Source organism: Antrostomus carolinensis, unplaced genomic scaffold, assembly GCF_000700745.2.
Source record: "Antrostomus carolinensis isolate BGI_N321 unplaced genomic scaffold, ASM70074v2 scaffold12995, whole genome shotgun sequence".
NCBI classification, from domain to species: Eukaryota; Metazoa; Chordata; class Aves; order Caprimulgiformes; family Caprimulgidae; genus Antrostomus; species Antrostomus carolinensis.
This window is the reverse complement of record NW_010315769.1, coordinates 12,435-29,420: the sequence shown is the minus strand read 5'-3', so window position 1 is coordinate 29,420 and position 16,986 is coordinate 12,435. Positions and strand designations below refer to the sequence as shown.

The 16,986-nt window shown below is 38.1% G+C and overlaps 1 protein-coding gene across 1 annotated transcript in view; it reads left to right on the top strand.

Annotated features, from left to right (window-relative positions):
• Positions 1 to 16,673, top strand: part of LOC104519683 (RNA-binding protein 33) — a gene marked incomplete at its 3' end in the record, with an annotated part of 33,640 nt that extends 16,967 nt beyond the window's left edge. The window contains exons 7-10 of the mRNA XM_010168062.1: positions 1,790 to 1,961; positions 9,069 to 9,277; positions 11,121 to 11,442; positions 16,615 to 16,673. Coding sequence (XP_010166364.1) covers positions 1,790 to 1,961; positions 9,069 to 9,277; positions 11,121 to 11,442; positions 16,615 to 16,673 — 762 coding nt within the window. The remainder of the gene's footprint in view (positions 1 to 1,789; positions 1,962 to 9,068; positions 9,278 to 11,120; positions 11,443 to 16,614) is intronic.
• Between the last annotated feature and the right edge of the window lie 313 nt (positions 16,674 to 16,986).

Here is a 16,986-nt window from a genome sequence, read left to right as displayed (position 1 = left end):
TTCATTAAACCACATTAGTGTCTATTTCCTTGCTAACATCCCTCCTCTGTTCCATCAGTCTCAACTGCCTGTCTTCAGAGGTGCTTTGATTATACATGGATATGTTAATAAGACCAGTTGTACTCAATTTGGGTTTGCTTTTGAGGTTTGGATTTCTTTCAGTCTTAAAGGATATTTTTTTTTTTTTACCTGCTATCCCGTCTGATTTTTTTAGCTGCATTTTTTTTTAGATGATAAAGTCATTACATAAGAGTAAATGTATTCTAAAAATATAAGCCTTAAAGCTTTTTGTAAACTTTAACTATTCTCTTAGCTATATTGTAAAGCATTTTTGTGAGGTCAGGAAATGTAGTGCTTGAATGTTTGCCTGGAATGGATAAACCATTCTGAGATAAGGAGATGATAAAATGAAAATAACTTGGGATCAGTAGCCCATTAAAGCCCAGTAACTAGGTATACAGATCATTTATTCAGCAGACTGAAGTGGGAGTGGCTTTGAGCTTGAGTTCATGTGGCGTGCTCTCTTTAGGACTGATCTCGCTTCCCATGTTTCTGTCTGGTTTTGGATGAAGTTGGTCTCCTGGATAAGGAAGTTTGCAACCTCTTGCACCATTCTGCCATTAATTTATTTTCTTGGTTTTTGACTTAATATCTGTCCACCTGACTGACACACTTGCTGTGCCTTTGTTCATATAAATTAGTGCACCAATTTGGTTAATTAGAAGATTTTACCATTTTTTGCATGTTATATTTTCCTCATTTTTCTTAACTGTCTTCAAGCAATGTAGAAGTTATGATATGTTTAGTGGCTTTGCAAAGAATTAAAATGCATGTGCAGGCTCTAAGAAATGAGCAAGTAGGCTTGTACAAGAAATAACCAAATACACAGTAACCAGATATTTTATGGAAAATCATACTGTATTAGAACACTTCTAATTTTCAACTCTAGAAATCAAATAGAACTTGTGTAACATTCTGAACATTAATTTTATCATGCCAGCACAGGAAAGATAAATTGTTTTTTTTTTTTCTTTTTTTTTTCCCCTTTTTTTTTAAATCTGAGGGAGAGGGATCCACTTTCGTTTGGGACATTGTTTCATCTAAATAAATATTCTGTGTTGTGGAGAGAACTGGAAAGTAAATGAGGACAAGGGAATAGCACTCCAATATACAAGTTTAGTATATTTAAATTTTATCCAATGCTGTTCTCCATTCTCATCATCAATTGGTGAATTAAAATATGTAAATATTAAAGGAGTAGGAAAAGTAAAGACAAGTACAGTTTTACATACCTAGAATAATAAAATTGGGGTTTAAGGTTACCTGGTTTGGGTTTTTTTTTTAACTTTTTTTTTTTAAACAACATGCTACTGACAGTTGTTAACAAATGAAAAAAATATATTAATGATTTAATGTTTGTATTACTTGAATCTGGTAGTATCCCAGGTTTGCATCTTAGTCAATTCAGTGATAAAATGTTTCTCTGTGTGCAAATGTAACTACTAATCAGATGGTCGTTCTAACTGGAGTTTCCATATTCCCTTAAATATTGCAGCAAAATGGGCTTTGTCAGTAGATTTTGCTATATAATTTATAATAAAATTAATATCTTTATATTTGTAGAAACTTCACCAAGTTCTTAAATGTTCACTGAATTACATATGAGAATAATGTATAATGCCAGCAAAATTTGTACAAAGGGACCTTTAAAGAAAGCTTTATCTTTGACACTCAGTGATCACAAGAAAGGTTTTTCAGTTTGCATGTCCTCTGTATTTTGTTTTTTCAGGCAGCTATTGAATCTCTGGAACTTCAAGAAGAAACGAAAGAAGAATCTGATGAAGAGGAGGATGATGACGAAGAGTCTGGACGATTACGTTTCAAAACTGAACGGAAAGAAGGAACAATAATTAGACTCTCAGATGTGACAAGAGAAAGGAGAAACATTCCAGAAACTTTGGGTGAGGTTTTGTGGCCATGGACTATTTGGAAGAGCTATAAGGAAAGAAAGTAAAAGACTTTTAGGGAAGAATTTAATAGCAAAAGATAGAACAGTAGCCTTCTAACTTAGGCTGGCCTGTATCCAAGTTGTCCAAAGTCATCTGTAGGGTGTGTGGTGTCTGTCTCCTTGGGAAGAATGTTTAAGCACACCATGTTTTGGAAAACAGTGCAGTGTTTGTTCATTGAGACTTTTGTGGTGTCTTTAAAAGCTTTCTTTTTTTCAAGCAGCAGCTCTCTGATCTGTGCTTCACTAGGTATTCCATGTATCGTAGTGGTGTATGTTTTAGGGAATTGCATTGGACTTCCATCCTTGGAAGATTTTCTGTTGATAAATTAAATGTCCTTACTTGTGTTCTGCTGTGAATTACCTGTATGTTTGCTGTTTCTCCCCAGCAACATAAGTCAAGCATCATAAGTGCTGTGAACCTGTTGTGTTCCTACTGTTAGATTGGCCTAGAGAAATTTAAACTTGCTGAGGTGTGTGTTAGAAAAGTATGGAAACTCCTGTTTTCTGAGTCAGCTTTTCTAATGTGGAACAATCTAGATCTCTTATACCACCTTAATTCTTTAACCAGTGTCTAAAAGGGTATATTTTCTTCGTTTTTGAGTAGCATAACAGAATTGTGTGTGTTTGTAGGAACACTGCTCCATGCAGCTAACGAATTTGCCACTGCTAATTCAGAAGCAACTGCTCTGCTGTAGTCTATAAATAAAATCCCATGGGTGTTTGGTTTTGAGAGTTCACTTCAAGACTCCTCATGTACCCTGGGTACTCAAGTATCTGATACTGGTGGATTTAAAATTCTCTGGCATGTACCTGCTCCTGTATTGGTGATAACTATGTTGCCTCTTCATGTTGGCCTTACGGTCGTGGTAATAAATAATAAAAAGTTAAAATTAAAAAGGTGTTACTGGGGAGGTGGTCAGAAACTAAGTTTTGCTTTCAGAAAGGTGTACCATTCTCATAGTTTTGCTACTGAACCAAAATATCAATTCAAACTATGGAGGAAAAGCCCTGATCTTTTGAAGAGAATCAAGATATGCAAGAGAGGTGAACTGGTAATGAAGGTAAATTGTCAGGTACTATTGGCTAATTGTCAGATACCGCTGGGAGAAGATGTATTTTTTGATGATACTTCAAGTTTTGCAGACTGTAGGGATGGATTCTTCACACAGGATTGCTTTATGATGACCTCCACACAGCGTGAACCTGGAAGCTGGATGCTCCTGCTTTCTTTCAGATGAGTCAGTGTCTGTGGGACAACAGGGCATTTTGGAATTACGTTCCCAGAGCACATACCTAGGTTGCTGGAACTCATCCTGATGACGTTTTCCTCTTACCTTAAAAGTCTTGCTTTGTAAGGGATGTTAGTTCTAAGGATTTTTCTCTTGAGTTGCATAGCTTACTAGTTCTTTCATTTGGTTGCAAGGAATTTGAGGTTTTACTATGCATGGAAAAATTGAGAAACCTTAATTTTATAACAAAGGTGGTGTGTCCAAGAGGACTTGTTTGTGAGCAGCAAGGAGTCAGCCACAGAGGCTGAAACAGACTTTCACAGTGGTATTCATGTAGGCCATGTCATGCTGTGAGTGAGACGTCAGTGCACGGTTTTGAACCAAGATTTTTCAGGTCTGGCGTTCGTACACAGGAAATAGCTTTTCTTACGTGCAATTTCAGGCAAAGTGTATGTTAAAGACCTTTATTCAGCATTGTTTTAATAATCAGGAATTGATTCTTATTGGAATAAGACTGAAGGGAACTCCCTAGAGGCACACAATAGTCTATATGGGCAAGGGATATTTTAGTTGAGGTGTATTCCAAATGTATTTTTAACTGTAAGACCATATTTCTGCATACCACATACAGACTGTATCTTATTTGTACAAAAGGTGCTGGTGGCTTTACAAAGCAGGATATTTTAGAAACAAGAGTGCACTGGAATAGCTAAATCTCTGCACGTAATCGCAAGATAAATGGACAGTTGCATGCATTCTCGTTTATCTGTGGGTTTACACTGTAGTTAAATGTAAAGACAAGACCAGCCGATGAGGAAAAAACCTGTAGTGAAGCTTGACTATTAAAGGAACAGTGATTCAAGTTAGACTTATTTTTTAGTGTAATTTTAAGTGATTTGAGATGTAGCTCTGAGATACAAGGAAAAGGTGATGCAAATGTGGAAGAATCTGTAAACTGAATAACTTTTTTTGAAACTAATCTTTGGCAAAAGTACAGTCTTGCTGTTGTGAAATGGTTTCTATTCATACTTGTTTTTCATGTTAATTTGTTGATAAAGAGACCAAATGATTGACCATGTGGTGGAAAGTTAAACAGCAGAAGATACTTGTTTGAATATAAATATCAGCTTGCTTTTGAGATTATAGAGCAAATTTTTACAGATGCTGTTGGTTTAAAAATGTAACTTCATTGCAGAGCTACACCCCCTTACTTTAAAATCTGAACATAGTTGAGAAAACACTTAAAGAGGAATTAACATTTCAGTTGAAGTTACAAACGTAATTTCCATCCTGTCACATTTTGGTGACCTTTTGTGACAGCTTGTCTCTATTGGAGGAGTGCATTCTTACTTGCTGATTAAAGATGTCATTTGAAACCATTTTATTACCAGCAATAGTGAAATTAATCTTGACACTTAGAGACACTAGAAAAATAATTGCTGATTCACTGCATTAACTATGTGTGAGAACTGTACAGTCAAGATGAGAGTAAGTGAGTGCTGGTAAAAAATGTGTAAAAATACAGAGTATTCTAATGAATATAGCTGAGATCTTTCCTGAACATTTCTTTATCCAAGATAAACTTGGTAGTGGTTTTGAAAAGTTGAAAGGAGAGGCATTATAGGACAACTATGCAATTGATTTCTAGAGATACTGAGTTTGTAATCTTTGAGAAATATATAACTTCTTTCAGTGCATGCAGCTGAAGTCTTTACAGAGTTGGAATTGTCATTATGCTCTGGATTTAGTTACCCATTAAGGAATATGAAGAAGAAAAATCATTTTGTTTTGCATCACCAAACTAAAGTGTTCTCTCTGTACCTAATTGAATACACAAACCAAAACCCTACCCTTACACAGAGCCGTTTGCAAAGTGATAACAAAGGTTGTTGGATGTGGTAGTACTTCTTGTTATGTCCTGCCTAGCTGGCTTATGTTCACACTGATAACTAGTGGCTGAGGTTTTGGGCAAGACTAGGAAATTAAAATGAATGGTTTCACTGTTGTCCTGTTGCACTGTGTGCAGAAGCACGTACTGTAATCAGGTGGCAAGTCTGGATGATGGGGAGAAAAAAGTTGACAAAGGAGAACATTTGCCATCTCTCTCAGTTGAGATTGTGTATGTAGGTAAATGCTTATGCATTTTTCTTTTTAATAGCTGTTCTGGAATGGGGTTTCTGTTATAAAGCTCTGCATTAGCCAGGATAATAGGAATTCTGGGATTCTCAAAAGCAGGGATTTGAAATGTTGTTGCTCTCAGAGCCACCCAAGGCAGATGTAGCTGCAGAGACCTGTGCTCAGGGTTGGTGTAGGCAGGAGCTGTGGGCCCTGTGATGCAGCACCCTGCGCGTGCTGTCCAGGAGGCATGGCAGCATCCAGCCTGGCTCAGCGTGTTTTGCTCACAAGGATCACAGGCTCTTAGCCAGGGAGAAGCAGTGGGGCTTTTCATGTGAATACCTGGCTGTGCTTTGGAGGAGTCTAGGGAGGGAAAGAGGATCTTCCTCTGCCTGTCACCTCTTTTCTAGTTAGTGATCTTGCTTTCAGGGAACACAAGGACTATCGTCCTTGCTCCCCTCCCTGCAAAACCATCTTCCTCACTATCTCCTCTCCTTGTTCTCTGTATGTGTGGCACAGCGTATTCAAATTCAGTAAACATCCCACCTTATAATTGAGCTGACTGTATGTTTTGCTGCATGGTGGCTGCTAGCAATGTAAAGCGCTTGAGGTATTCGTGAGTTCAGTTCAGTGCATGAGTCTTCACTCTTATGCAGTCTGTCTCTGAGGCTCTGAACCTGCAGTTTTGTGTGTAAGCCAGATTCTTCAGAGGTAAGACAGTGTTGCCTTCGGTGGCATGTTGTGGGGGAAGTAATGCTTGTTATCTCTTTTAAAAAAAGGTAACAAGCATACTTGTTATCTTTAAAAAAAAAAAAAAATCAAAATATTTTATTGTAATTGTGTAGTCCTAGACGTGATATGAGTGTAATAATGCTTGCTGCAGTGAGTTCTTGAGAGTTTTTGTTTTGGTTAGGCTATTTCTTCCAAGGTCAATGTTACACACAGTTGCACTTTTCTGGCTGAAAAACTGAATAGATGGACTGTGCCTTTAAAGACACAGCCTTTAGAATTGTAGAGCTTTTGTGTAAGTGACTAGGAAAACAATTATTTTTCATTTTAAAGAGAGTGAAAAGTACTTGCACATTGAAGATTGTCAGGACTGACTTTGCCCTGGATGCTGTCGTTCCTTCCCCAAACTTAATCAGCGCAGCCCTGTGAAGTAATTTTGTTTGGAGCAACTCATTCTTTCCTCTGAAGTTGTTTCTATTCCGTGTCCTTCAAAATGTGCTCAAGAGGCTGAGAGACTCAAATGTGATCTTGCCTTGTAGGAAGCATAACTCTTTTGCCAGGTTCGTTAAGAATCGCTTTCGTTCTATCCTGTTTAATAAGAATTAGCATCTTATCTTGAATGTGCATCAGTGGTAGATACTTGTTACAGTGACTGAACTTTGCTTTCCAAACTGCCTTGCTCGGTTCAGGGTTGTAGTTTGGAAGATGGCAGAAAAAATGTCCTGCCTGTCCTGTTCTTGGGGGGAGGGGGAAATTAAAACTTTGCAGCTAACAGGATGCCCTGCAGGATTTGGACCCTCTCCTGGGTAAAGGGAGGAGAGCTGTTGCTTTGCAATGTAATGGCACCATTTCTATGTATATGGGAGCTAGTGGTCTGTCCTGCAGACCAACTAAAAGCCCATGGTAGCCCTTTTACACTTGCAAGCCTGTGAAGAAACCGAACTCACTGCAGGTGTGGACAGGAAGGGGGCTTGAAATCAGAGCTCCATTTTTCCTGTTAAACCAGCTTTTTTCGTCCTTGAGGATGGATAAGGTAGTTGTTTTAGTTTAGTCGCATCTAATGCTTTTGATGGCTTTGGACAAGAGTACATCTGTCTTAATTTTCCTCCAAAATCCATAGTGTGCACATTTAATACCATAGTAAGACTTGAGGGAGTGTGATTTCTTGCTCCTTTCTAAGCATGCTGTGAGATTTTCCTGATAAAGCCTGATTGTCTTGGGCTCTGCCGATCTCTCGAGGCAGGTGCTAGGGCAAAGGTAGCATTTCACAAGAATATCTGGTGTGATTGTAAATTAAGGCTTTATGCCACTTAATTGCAGTGTCAGAGAGGGGAGAGAAAAGGAGACAGAGAAACTTGTCTCATCACCAACATGCAAAAATGAAATAGGAAACTATATGGCAGATCCTGGACTTTTAGGAGTCTTGTCATGTTTGGTGTGTTCTTAGTCAACAAGTTTTAAACTTTTCTTTTAAAAATGAAAAAGCCCCTGCTTTCTGTAGGTGCTGAATGCCTCTGAAAACAGGGACATGCAAATTTAGTCTTTGCAGCTCAGTCGTACAGGTAGTTTTTGTAGCCAAATAAGAACAACTGCCGCAGCGGGAATGCTTGGTGCTCACCTTTTTATGCCCTTCTGTCAATCCTCAGCTTCAAAGCCTGATTGAGATAACTTATGAAGATGTTTAAGGTGGTGGTTTAAGTAGCTTTGGCTATTAGACTTGCTAGAAATTTGAATAGTTTTCTAACTACTTTGATTAGGTATTCTTGATGGAGGATATGTGGTGATATGGAGACACTGTAGTAGTGTCTCAGCTGTCAGATACAAACTGTTTTTATTCTGATCTTCAGATGTTATAGCCACCATGTGTAGTATTAGCAAGTAGAAACATGTTGTCCTGAAAAATGGTCCCTGTACCCAATGTCCTTTAACATTAAGAGCAGACTTTTTAAATTGAAAACTGGAATCCTGGCAATAATTACCATTTCTATGAATTCAAAATACGTTTTTATTTGTGAGGAGTGTGTTTCTTTTAGAGTAGTTTAATTTTTCCCTGTTAGAGGCAGAAGGCAATTTTAGAGGTAACAATGGACCTGACTGGCAAACAGCAAAATCCTCAGCTGTGTGTTTGGGTTAAAGTTTGTCCTCTTTAAGTAACTGAAACCTCATATTGTCACGGTGTGTTTCCTGAAGTTTGTTTTAGACTTTCTCTATATTTGCAAGTAATTTGATTACCTGGGCCTGTTACTGCCTGGTTTTCTCTTAATGTCCCATGTTTCAAGCAAATTTGGCAGTCTTCATGGAGTGCCATCTGTTCTCTGGTGTTTACCTGTGATATAAGTTGGGTGGGTATTATCAGGGGTCATGTATTTGACTCGTGCTGAGCACAGATTTTGGAGTGTGCTCTCTCTCAAGTGGAACTATCAGTTGCAAAGTACAGCTGGGTCTTAAACCACATACAGTAAAATAAATACATACTGGAAAACCACTTCAGCGACCACAAAGTCGTCATTTGGAACAGACCAGTGTGCAAAAGAGTGGTGGATAAAATTTGTTTATATGGAAGACTCGGCATGCCCTTTACTATGAAGTTTACTGGGGGTTTCATTGTGCTGCCTGACATTTCAGCAACTAGGTGAGATGTTGTTTAAGGTAACACAAACGTGAGAGGAGCCACAGCCTCTTTTTACAGCATAAGGCAAACTTCAGTAGCATTTAAAAAAAACAAACAAACCTTTTTGTCCATGTTTGTTTCATTTACCTGCTGCTTTTTTTGCCTGTGCAACAGACACAGGTATCTGTGTGCTTTTTCCTTTTACAGATGTCTTTAATGAAATGTTAACATGCCACCTAAAGGAGATCAAAGTGCCTGCAAATTTTATCTTAGTTGCAGGGATGCTTCTGTAGTTCTATTGACGTTTTTGATTATATTTTCTATCTTTTCAGCATGAAGCTAAAATATTTTTTTCCTCATCTCTTTCTTCTAACAGAACTTTCTGCAGAAGCCAAAGCAGCATTACTTGAATTTGAAGAGAGGGAAAGGCAGCTTAAACAGGGGCGGTATGGCTCAAGGAGAGGAGGGCGAAGAGGAGGCTCGGTTATGTGCCATGGAATGGGAGAACAAAGGAGAGACAATAATGATAGGGGAAGAATGAAGGATCACAGGACTGCTCTGCTCCCAAACCAGCCATCAACAATGGTACCTTTTAATCCTCAGTATTCTGTAATGTACTTTCAGGAAATTATGAAGGAATGCATTCTAAATAGTGAATCTATACAAAGGTGGAATATATATTCCAACATACACTTTTTGCCCTTTCAGGGCACTGTTAGGCAAGATGGGCTTTGCATAACGTGGTGATGGTGAAAGTATGTGCTTAGTCCTGTTGTCAGCCTCAACTTGGAGTCTCAAGGCTTCCAAATGAAAAGTGGATTTTGACTATACAACACAATCAGGTTTATCTACTGGTTTGCATAAGAACGGAGGAAAAAGTTAATTCCTCTGAGAAGTCCTCTACATACAACATGGAAACATGTTCAGTCCCATGTTATAGTAAAAATTACTGATTCTGTAAAATATTTATTGGTTTTTGTGAAACTAACATTTTTGCTGATACTTCTTAAAAAAAATAAATCTATTTGTATACCTGCCATGCTACTGTGGAGGCAAGTAAAACCCTACAAAGGTAATTGCTATTAAATAAATCAGTATCTTTGGATTTCAGATTAAATTTAGCTTTGTGACTCTCCGCCCCGCCCCGTGCTTTGTATCACAGACAAAAAAATGTTATTTTTTCCATGTCAAAAAAACCCCAAACAACCTATCAAGTGTGTGATGAAGAGGTAACCCACACTTACTTATGTTAACTCTCATAAAATGTACTGGAAGCTGAGATTGTAGAACAAAGCCTGTGTATGTCTTTGCAGGACAAGGTCATGTGTGTTAAACAAAGGGGATTTTTTCCAACAGCAGTAACTAGGTGCTGAGCACTAGCAGGAGTCGGTGGATATCTCCGTGGTTGAGAGCCCTGCAGTAGAATATTTTGTGCTTTTAAAACAGTAAAGGTGGAATAATTTTTCTTCTGTATTGCTGCAGTCTTTGCTAGTTATTTTGATCTTAAATGTTGTAAACATATTGTGCTTGTCACAGTATCTTCTTCTTGTGCCTGCTTTGTAGCTGCTTTGCTTTATGTATAAGGCTGCTGAAAAAAATGTCACACCTTTGTTACTAAAAGGTTGCCTGATTGGGACTCTACTTGCACTGCCAGTTGGAAGTTACTACACTAGGACTGATATCTAGTATCAGTGGGTTCAGAAGCAGAAGAATGTATCTGGAGAGAAACATGATAATTTTTTAATTATTATTATTATAACTGATTTTTGCCATTTGTATTTTTAAGAGTGTTGAGCAGCAAGAGGCTTTCTTCTGTGTTATGAAAGGTACCTTTGAAAGGTATCTTTAAAATAGTTTTTTCTTCAAGCAGTACGGATAGATGGGCTGCACTGATATGTTCAGAATCTAGCTTAATTTGTATTTTGACTTTTGTTGCTACTGTTAGTGACACTGTGGCTGGACTCGATGATCTTTTAAAAGATCTTTTAAAGGCCAGCCACTTTTTTTCCAGCCACTGCGATTCTCTGATTCTGTTAGGTCTGTTTTCTCAGAGACATGTCTTGTTTTCTTCATGACAAACTAGTAGGTTTGTTTTGATACTAGGACTCAGGTTTCTAGTGATCATCATGTAGACTATATTGCAGTTGATGACAGTTTCCAGTGACATGTGCAGAACCTTACTGTCTTCGTTCCCTGTGTGCTTCCTCGCTCTTTGCTTACCTCTCCTTCACATGAATGTCTTTCATTGTTCCTTTGATATCCTGTACTGATGGTTCTTAACGATTCCAGTTGATAATATGGGAAATAGGTTTTTTCTATTCATATTTGGCCTTAATTGTTCTCCAAAGGTGTCTTGGTTTTGTGCTGGTTTATATCAGAATATTTTAACTTTAAAGCCTATTGACTTTATTCTTTTGTCTGACTTTAGACTCATTCACAGAGGTTAATTCCAACACACCAGCAACCTGTTAGGAGTCTGTTCCAGCAGCACCAGCAGCAGCAGCAACAACAACAACAGCAGCAGCAACAGCAGCAACAACAACAACAGCAGCAGCAGCAGCAGCAACAGTTACAATCTCTGCTTCCTTTACAGCATCAGCATCATTCTTCTCCTCCTCCAGGGCTACATATGCCCCCTCAGATAGAAGCACCTAGAATAATGATGACTCCACCTCCAGTGACACCTCAGCAACCGAAGAACATACACATAAATCCACATTTCAAGGGGACAGTAGTGACACCTGTACAAGGTGAGCTTGCTGAACACCTTCCCAGTCACGCGAGCGTGACTCATCTTACTCTTTGCCAGGAATGCAACAACTTGTTTATCACTTCATGGAAATGTGCTTCAGGCTGATATTTTTTTCCTTAAGCTTGAAACAAATGTTTTACCTAAAGTAAGACATAATTTAGTTGGACTGTGGCCAGTTGAAATAACAAAGCCTTTTCAACTTCTTTATCATCTTTGTTACTCTGCGGTAAAGCCTGTAAAGAGCAGTAAGAATGGAAATTGAGAAGAGAATGTGCTTTTTAAAAGTAGCAAATGTCAGTTTTCAAAACTAGGTAAATACTGCAGTTTATAATTTCCCACTTCGTTCCAGCTTCAGCCGAGCATTCGCAGAATGACCACCCACCTATTTCAGTGAGAGTACGCTGAGGCACTCCTTGCACTGTAATTGCTCTGTGAAGGGTACCAGCTGCTAACCTTACTTGGCAAGATACATGCCTTAGTTCTCCTTTCAATGCCACATTTGTGATTGTTTGCTTTGCAGCCTGAAAGTACACTTTTTCCATAACTTAACACAGCACTCTCTGGGCTACACTTTTTGGGGCAGCTCTCAGCACAGCTGTTAACATTACTACTTATTTGGGAACTGTTTAATCCCTGAGAGGATAAAAAAAAAAGACACCTATATAGCTCTGATTTGTGATCTTGTTGGAACTAGACAAAGAAAATAACTGCATATATATTTATACATATTTACCATTAGATTTTCTGTATTTCCCCCCACTTTGCTTCATTTATTTGACCAATGAATGGTAGGAATTTGGCAGGGTAGGATTGCTAGTTGATAAAGATCTGTGAGGCTTCTCACAGATGGCTTCATAGTAGCTGTGTTGTAGAGATTATTTCACTTTTTCCTGTCTAATAAAATCAATGCTTCCCACCAAATTATGCATCAGGACAGATTATCTGGAAGCAGTCCAGAAGGTCCTTTAGTCTTGGATTTATGCCTTCTGTGCATTTTCCTAACATTTCCAAAGCAACAGTTCTTGTTTTGTGAAAAGCAAAAATTGTTAGACTATTCTAGATGACTCTCCTCTCTCCCTATGAAACAGTCAACAAATCTTCTGCATCTACGTGAACAATTTTCCTCCTAATGCCAGCAATGGCCACTGAGGATTTTTGCTTTTGCCTAGCATCAAAAGTATACCAGTGTATCTTCGTTCTTTTGACTGAGTTCTTTTCACATTATCAGGTGGTTTCAGGCTTGTCTCAGCCTTACCACTACATCTGTCACCATGGGTATTCCAAGGGCCTTGCTTTATCTTGAGCATAGTCTTTTTTTTCTGTCTTTACTTGCAGATTGTCATTTTAACAAAGTTGTTTACTTCCTGCATGTTAAAAGATCTTCAGTGTTGGATTTGGAGTCTTTTTAGGTCTAATACCTGCTGGCTTTGTGTGCACATTCATTTCTTGACTGGTAAAAATCTAGTCATCCTCCTAGAATGAGCAGCCCTGGAGAATCAGTGATACATTTTTGAATAGTGTAAGACCTGCATTTCAGTGAGGAAGATCTTTGCTGAGTGTATTGGTGGCAGCTGGCTCATAGGAAATGCCTCTGTTCTGTCCGTTTTACTGAAGGAATCTTTGGCACTTGAAACTACTGAATGTTTCTGCTGGATGTGCAGCATACTGTTAAATGCAATCTTTTAAATCACTGTAGAATTTTGATCTTGATTAGAGATTGTGTATAGGAAGCCGAGTCTTCTGTAGTGGGTGAGAGTAGTGGCCATCTCAGTCTCTTAGTTTGCAACAGTGCACTTATGTAACATGAAAGTATTCCTTTGCACACCTAAGGAAAATGTGTAGGAAATCAGTAGTTGTCTTCAGGGAAGATGAGCATAATTCTAAAATCTTAAGGTGAATTTTTAAGTAGTCACTGCAGGCAAAGCTGTCTAAAGAGCTGTCCTAAACTTCCTCTTAAAAAGTCCTCCTCGGTTTAATGCATCTCCTTGAGGTCCCAGTAGGCAGAGACTGGTAACTGACAGCATCAGGATGTTTTTCACATGCAGCATCATTTATTTCAGGGTAACAGGAAGTATGAAAGATCAGATTGAATTCATTTTCTTGATGATGTTCTGCCCCTTCTTGGGTGAATATATTTCCAGATCCATGAGGGTTTTTACACATTGGAAAATACAGTCAAATAGGTGCAAAGTTTATTGGGATTCTGTTGTTGAAAGTGTGGTGCCTGGAAGCTAAAAATGCCATGTCTGGAAGTGCATGATATGTACACTTAGGTTCTGGTAATTTTAATGGTGTGCTGTCATGTTTTAACATACACTGGCATTTTCTTTCCTCTCTAATTTTATGGCAGAATTAAGCTCACATACTTCTAATTGTCAGCACCAGGGACACTTTTTCTAACTGCAAATCATAGAAATACACTTTCTCAACATCTTTTTGGTTTGATTTAGACTTGAAATGCGTCAGGTATATCAGTGCTTTCTAAAATAGACTCAAACCTCCTGTAAATTGTCATGAAACTTTCATGTGAATAAAATAGCATGTATAAGAGCTCTAGTAGCCAGCTACTTAAGCCTGAAAGTGAGTTGAAGCACTCTTGAAGAATCCTATCATTGGTTTATTCCTTTGATGTCTCAAAGGCAGATCTCTTACAATGGTCATCATCTCCCTCCCCAGACTTGAATCTTGATTAAAAATAGTTACTTTCAAGTCAGTGTTGTTTCAAACAAATTTCTATTACTTCTAGTCTTTGAAGCTTCATAAATGATTAAGAATGACTCACTCTATCAAACCCCTAAAATGGTTTTGTGAGCCTCTGCACATATCTGCTGCAGGTACTGTTCAGTTGGCGTTGGGCTGTGCCTCTTGTGGGATTTGAATCCCATGTCTTTCAGTTGCTTGCTTGTCATACAGTTTTCTTTGTTTCCTATTCTGTACCTTAGTTTTGGTTCTAAGTTGTAATTTTTGGCTGAATGTGTGTCCAAATTTGAGTATAATTAATTGACAAATACAGGAAGACTGTACATAGACGTACTATGAAATACTCATTCAGTCTGTGATACAGGTATGGAGTTTTTTCCCTTTAATGTTTATACCACAAATAACTATTTCAGGGATACTGTGGTGCTGCCAAAATTGACATGAACTAGTGAGCAGTTTATGGCAGCTCAGTAGATTAGTGTGTCATTTACCTTTTAAAAACTGTTTGGTGTCTTGGGAAAAATTGCATTTTAATTCTCCTAAATAATCAATATAGGAATTGGTTCTTCAACTTTTCAGGTATAGCAATGGAATTTACAACCAAAAGCAATTTAATCTTCTTAAAATAGTGTCTAACAACATGCTCTGTATTATTTTTGAAACCTATTTTCAAACCTATGGAAGATTTAACATCAGGAAAATGAAGGCTTATTTGAGACTACTTTGCTGTTTCAGCAAGTGTCCAAGGATTGAAAGGGCACAGAGTTTGAACTATTATCTTTCATGAGTATTAAATTAATTTGCTTAAAATACATGGATATATATCTCTATATGCTACTGCCAGAGGCAGGATACTGAAATAGACACAAGTGCCCTGCTCAGCTGACATTTCTTTGTTTCCCAACTTACACATTTTTTCTGAGTGCCTCTCTGACCTGTAATACCTGAGCTATTTTAGTCCTAGGTCTGTCAAGAGCACCCTGTCAATTTTTTCCTGTTGGCCATGGCTGCTTGATATTGACAGATGCTCATTAGAAGCCAAGATGAGACTATTCAACTAATTTTCTGGTGTAACCTGAGACAAACTTTGCATGCAGCCCTTCGGTGCTGAACGACTGGTGCAATTAGTTTACCCCATCAGTCTGTGAACTAGTAAACCACAAGTACTTAACAAAAGTGGATAGAAACCAGACAGGGGCATGAACTAAAAATAAGCACTAATGCATTAGTTCTTGCGCCTCAGTTACCAAGGGAAAAAGGGATTTTTTGAGGCATTTCAGCAAACTCCTGTGTTGGGAAGTGCACCCAACTTCTTCCTTGAACTAGCTGCATTTCTTGACATCTTTCCTGCTCTGAATTGTAATGCAGTAGTTATCTACAAAGCTGATGTTTAACTCTGTGTGTGGAAATGTTTTCCTCTCACTTTCAGAAATGCTAAAAACAAACTGAAGAAAAATAACGTTACTAAAAGTTTTTAGTAAATGAGCAAACACATTCGGTGCTGTTTGAAGTGCTTTATTTAACTTCTCTAGGCCTTTTGTTTAATGTCGAAACATTTGTACTTTTAACCACTTGGACAACTCGGAGGAAAAAGTACTTCACTGGAAAACAGGAAGTCTGTCATTACACTTCATACTGGGGATTCAAACGCAGATTCAGTCCCCAGGGAGATCCAGCAGTATGTGCTTTGTGCATTACACCATAATATTAAGTGAATGTTTTGGGAAATATTTTTTGTGTGACTAGTCTTTTCAAGTGCAGTTGTATGGACAAGTAATTCAGGTTAATCCCCTTGAAATACTAATTTTGGAGGTTATTTTTCAGGAAAAGGGTCTCCTTTTTGAAATATGGTGTCTCTTTATGAAATAGCAGTCTTTCATCCGAGTTCAGCAGTTCTGTGATTGCACAAACTGTGATCACAGTTGCATATACCATTATGGTGGCAAGGCCAGATTAAGTGGTTTTTACTTGCTGTTAATTGCCACTGCCTGCCTCCTATGAACAGTAAATTTATACCAGATAGAGCTTCTCATGCTCATGCTTGTTGTGGGAGGTTGGTGGTGAGACTGGGAGAAACCTAGGAAATCTTGAGGGGCGTGAAGTTGAAAAGGCAAATTAATCATGTATCCTTCTATTTGAAACATGAAATTATCCTTAGAGTCTCTGTCAGCTTTGTCTAAGAGGCGTCTTTGGCTGAGTAAGTATTCTAGTTTTGCGTCCTGCAACAAGGAGCAATTTAATTCTGGGAAATGCAGAATTAAATTATGTAAATTAACTAGGAGAATCCTAATTGCCCTGTTGCATGTTGCAGGGGAGGGAATGGTTGCTTAAAGTTAATTGTAGGAACTGTGACATGTGAGCGTAAACGTAGCAGATTTTAATAATGGCTTCTTCCTGCAACTGCTTTTGGAAATAACAGCAACAACTGTTAGGTAAAACAAATGGTGTTAAAAGGTGCTTCTTGTTTCAGTGCCCTTGCTGCCAGTTCCAGCCCAGCCAAGACCTGCTGTAGGACCCCAGAGATTTCCAGTGAGTAGCAGCTGTTTCTTCTTCTCTGATATGGATAAGCATACATTTGCAAGGAAATATTAATATAGCAAATAAAAGCTGTTCTAGTGAAATATAATTTTAAGGATTTGTAAATATTGACAATACACTCTGCAGTTGAAAATGTTTGTTAAAAGCTTAAGGTCAATGGATTTTTGAGAGCAGAATTAATTCTGTTTAACTGTAAAATTGTTGAACCAGTCTCTCCAGTGGGAGAGGCATGAATGCATCTTGTCTTAAGGAATATGGGCTTCATTTTATTACTTGACTCTTTCCGTATAAATAGAATTTTTAT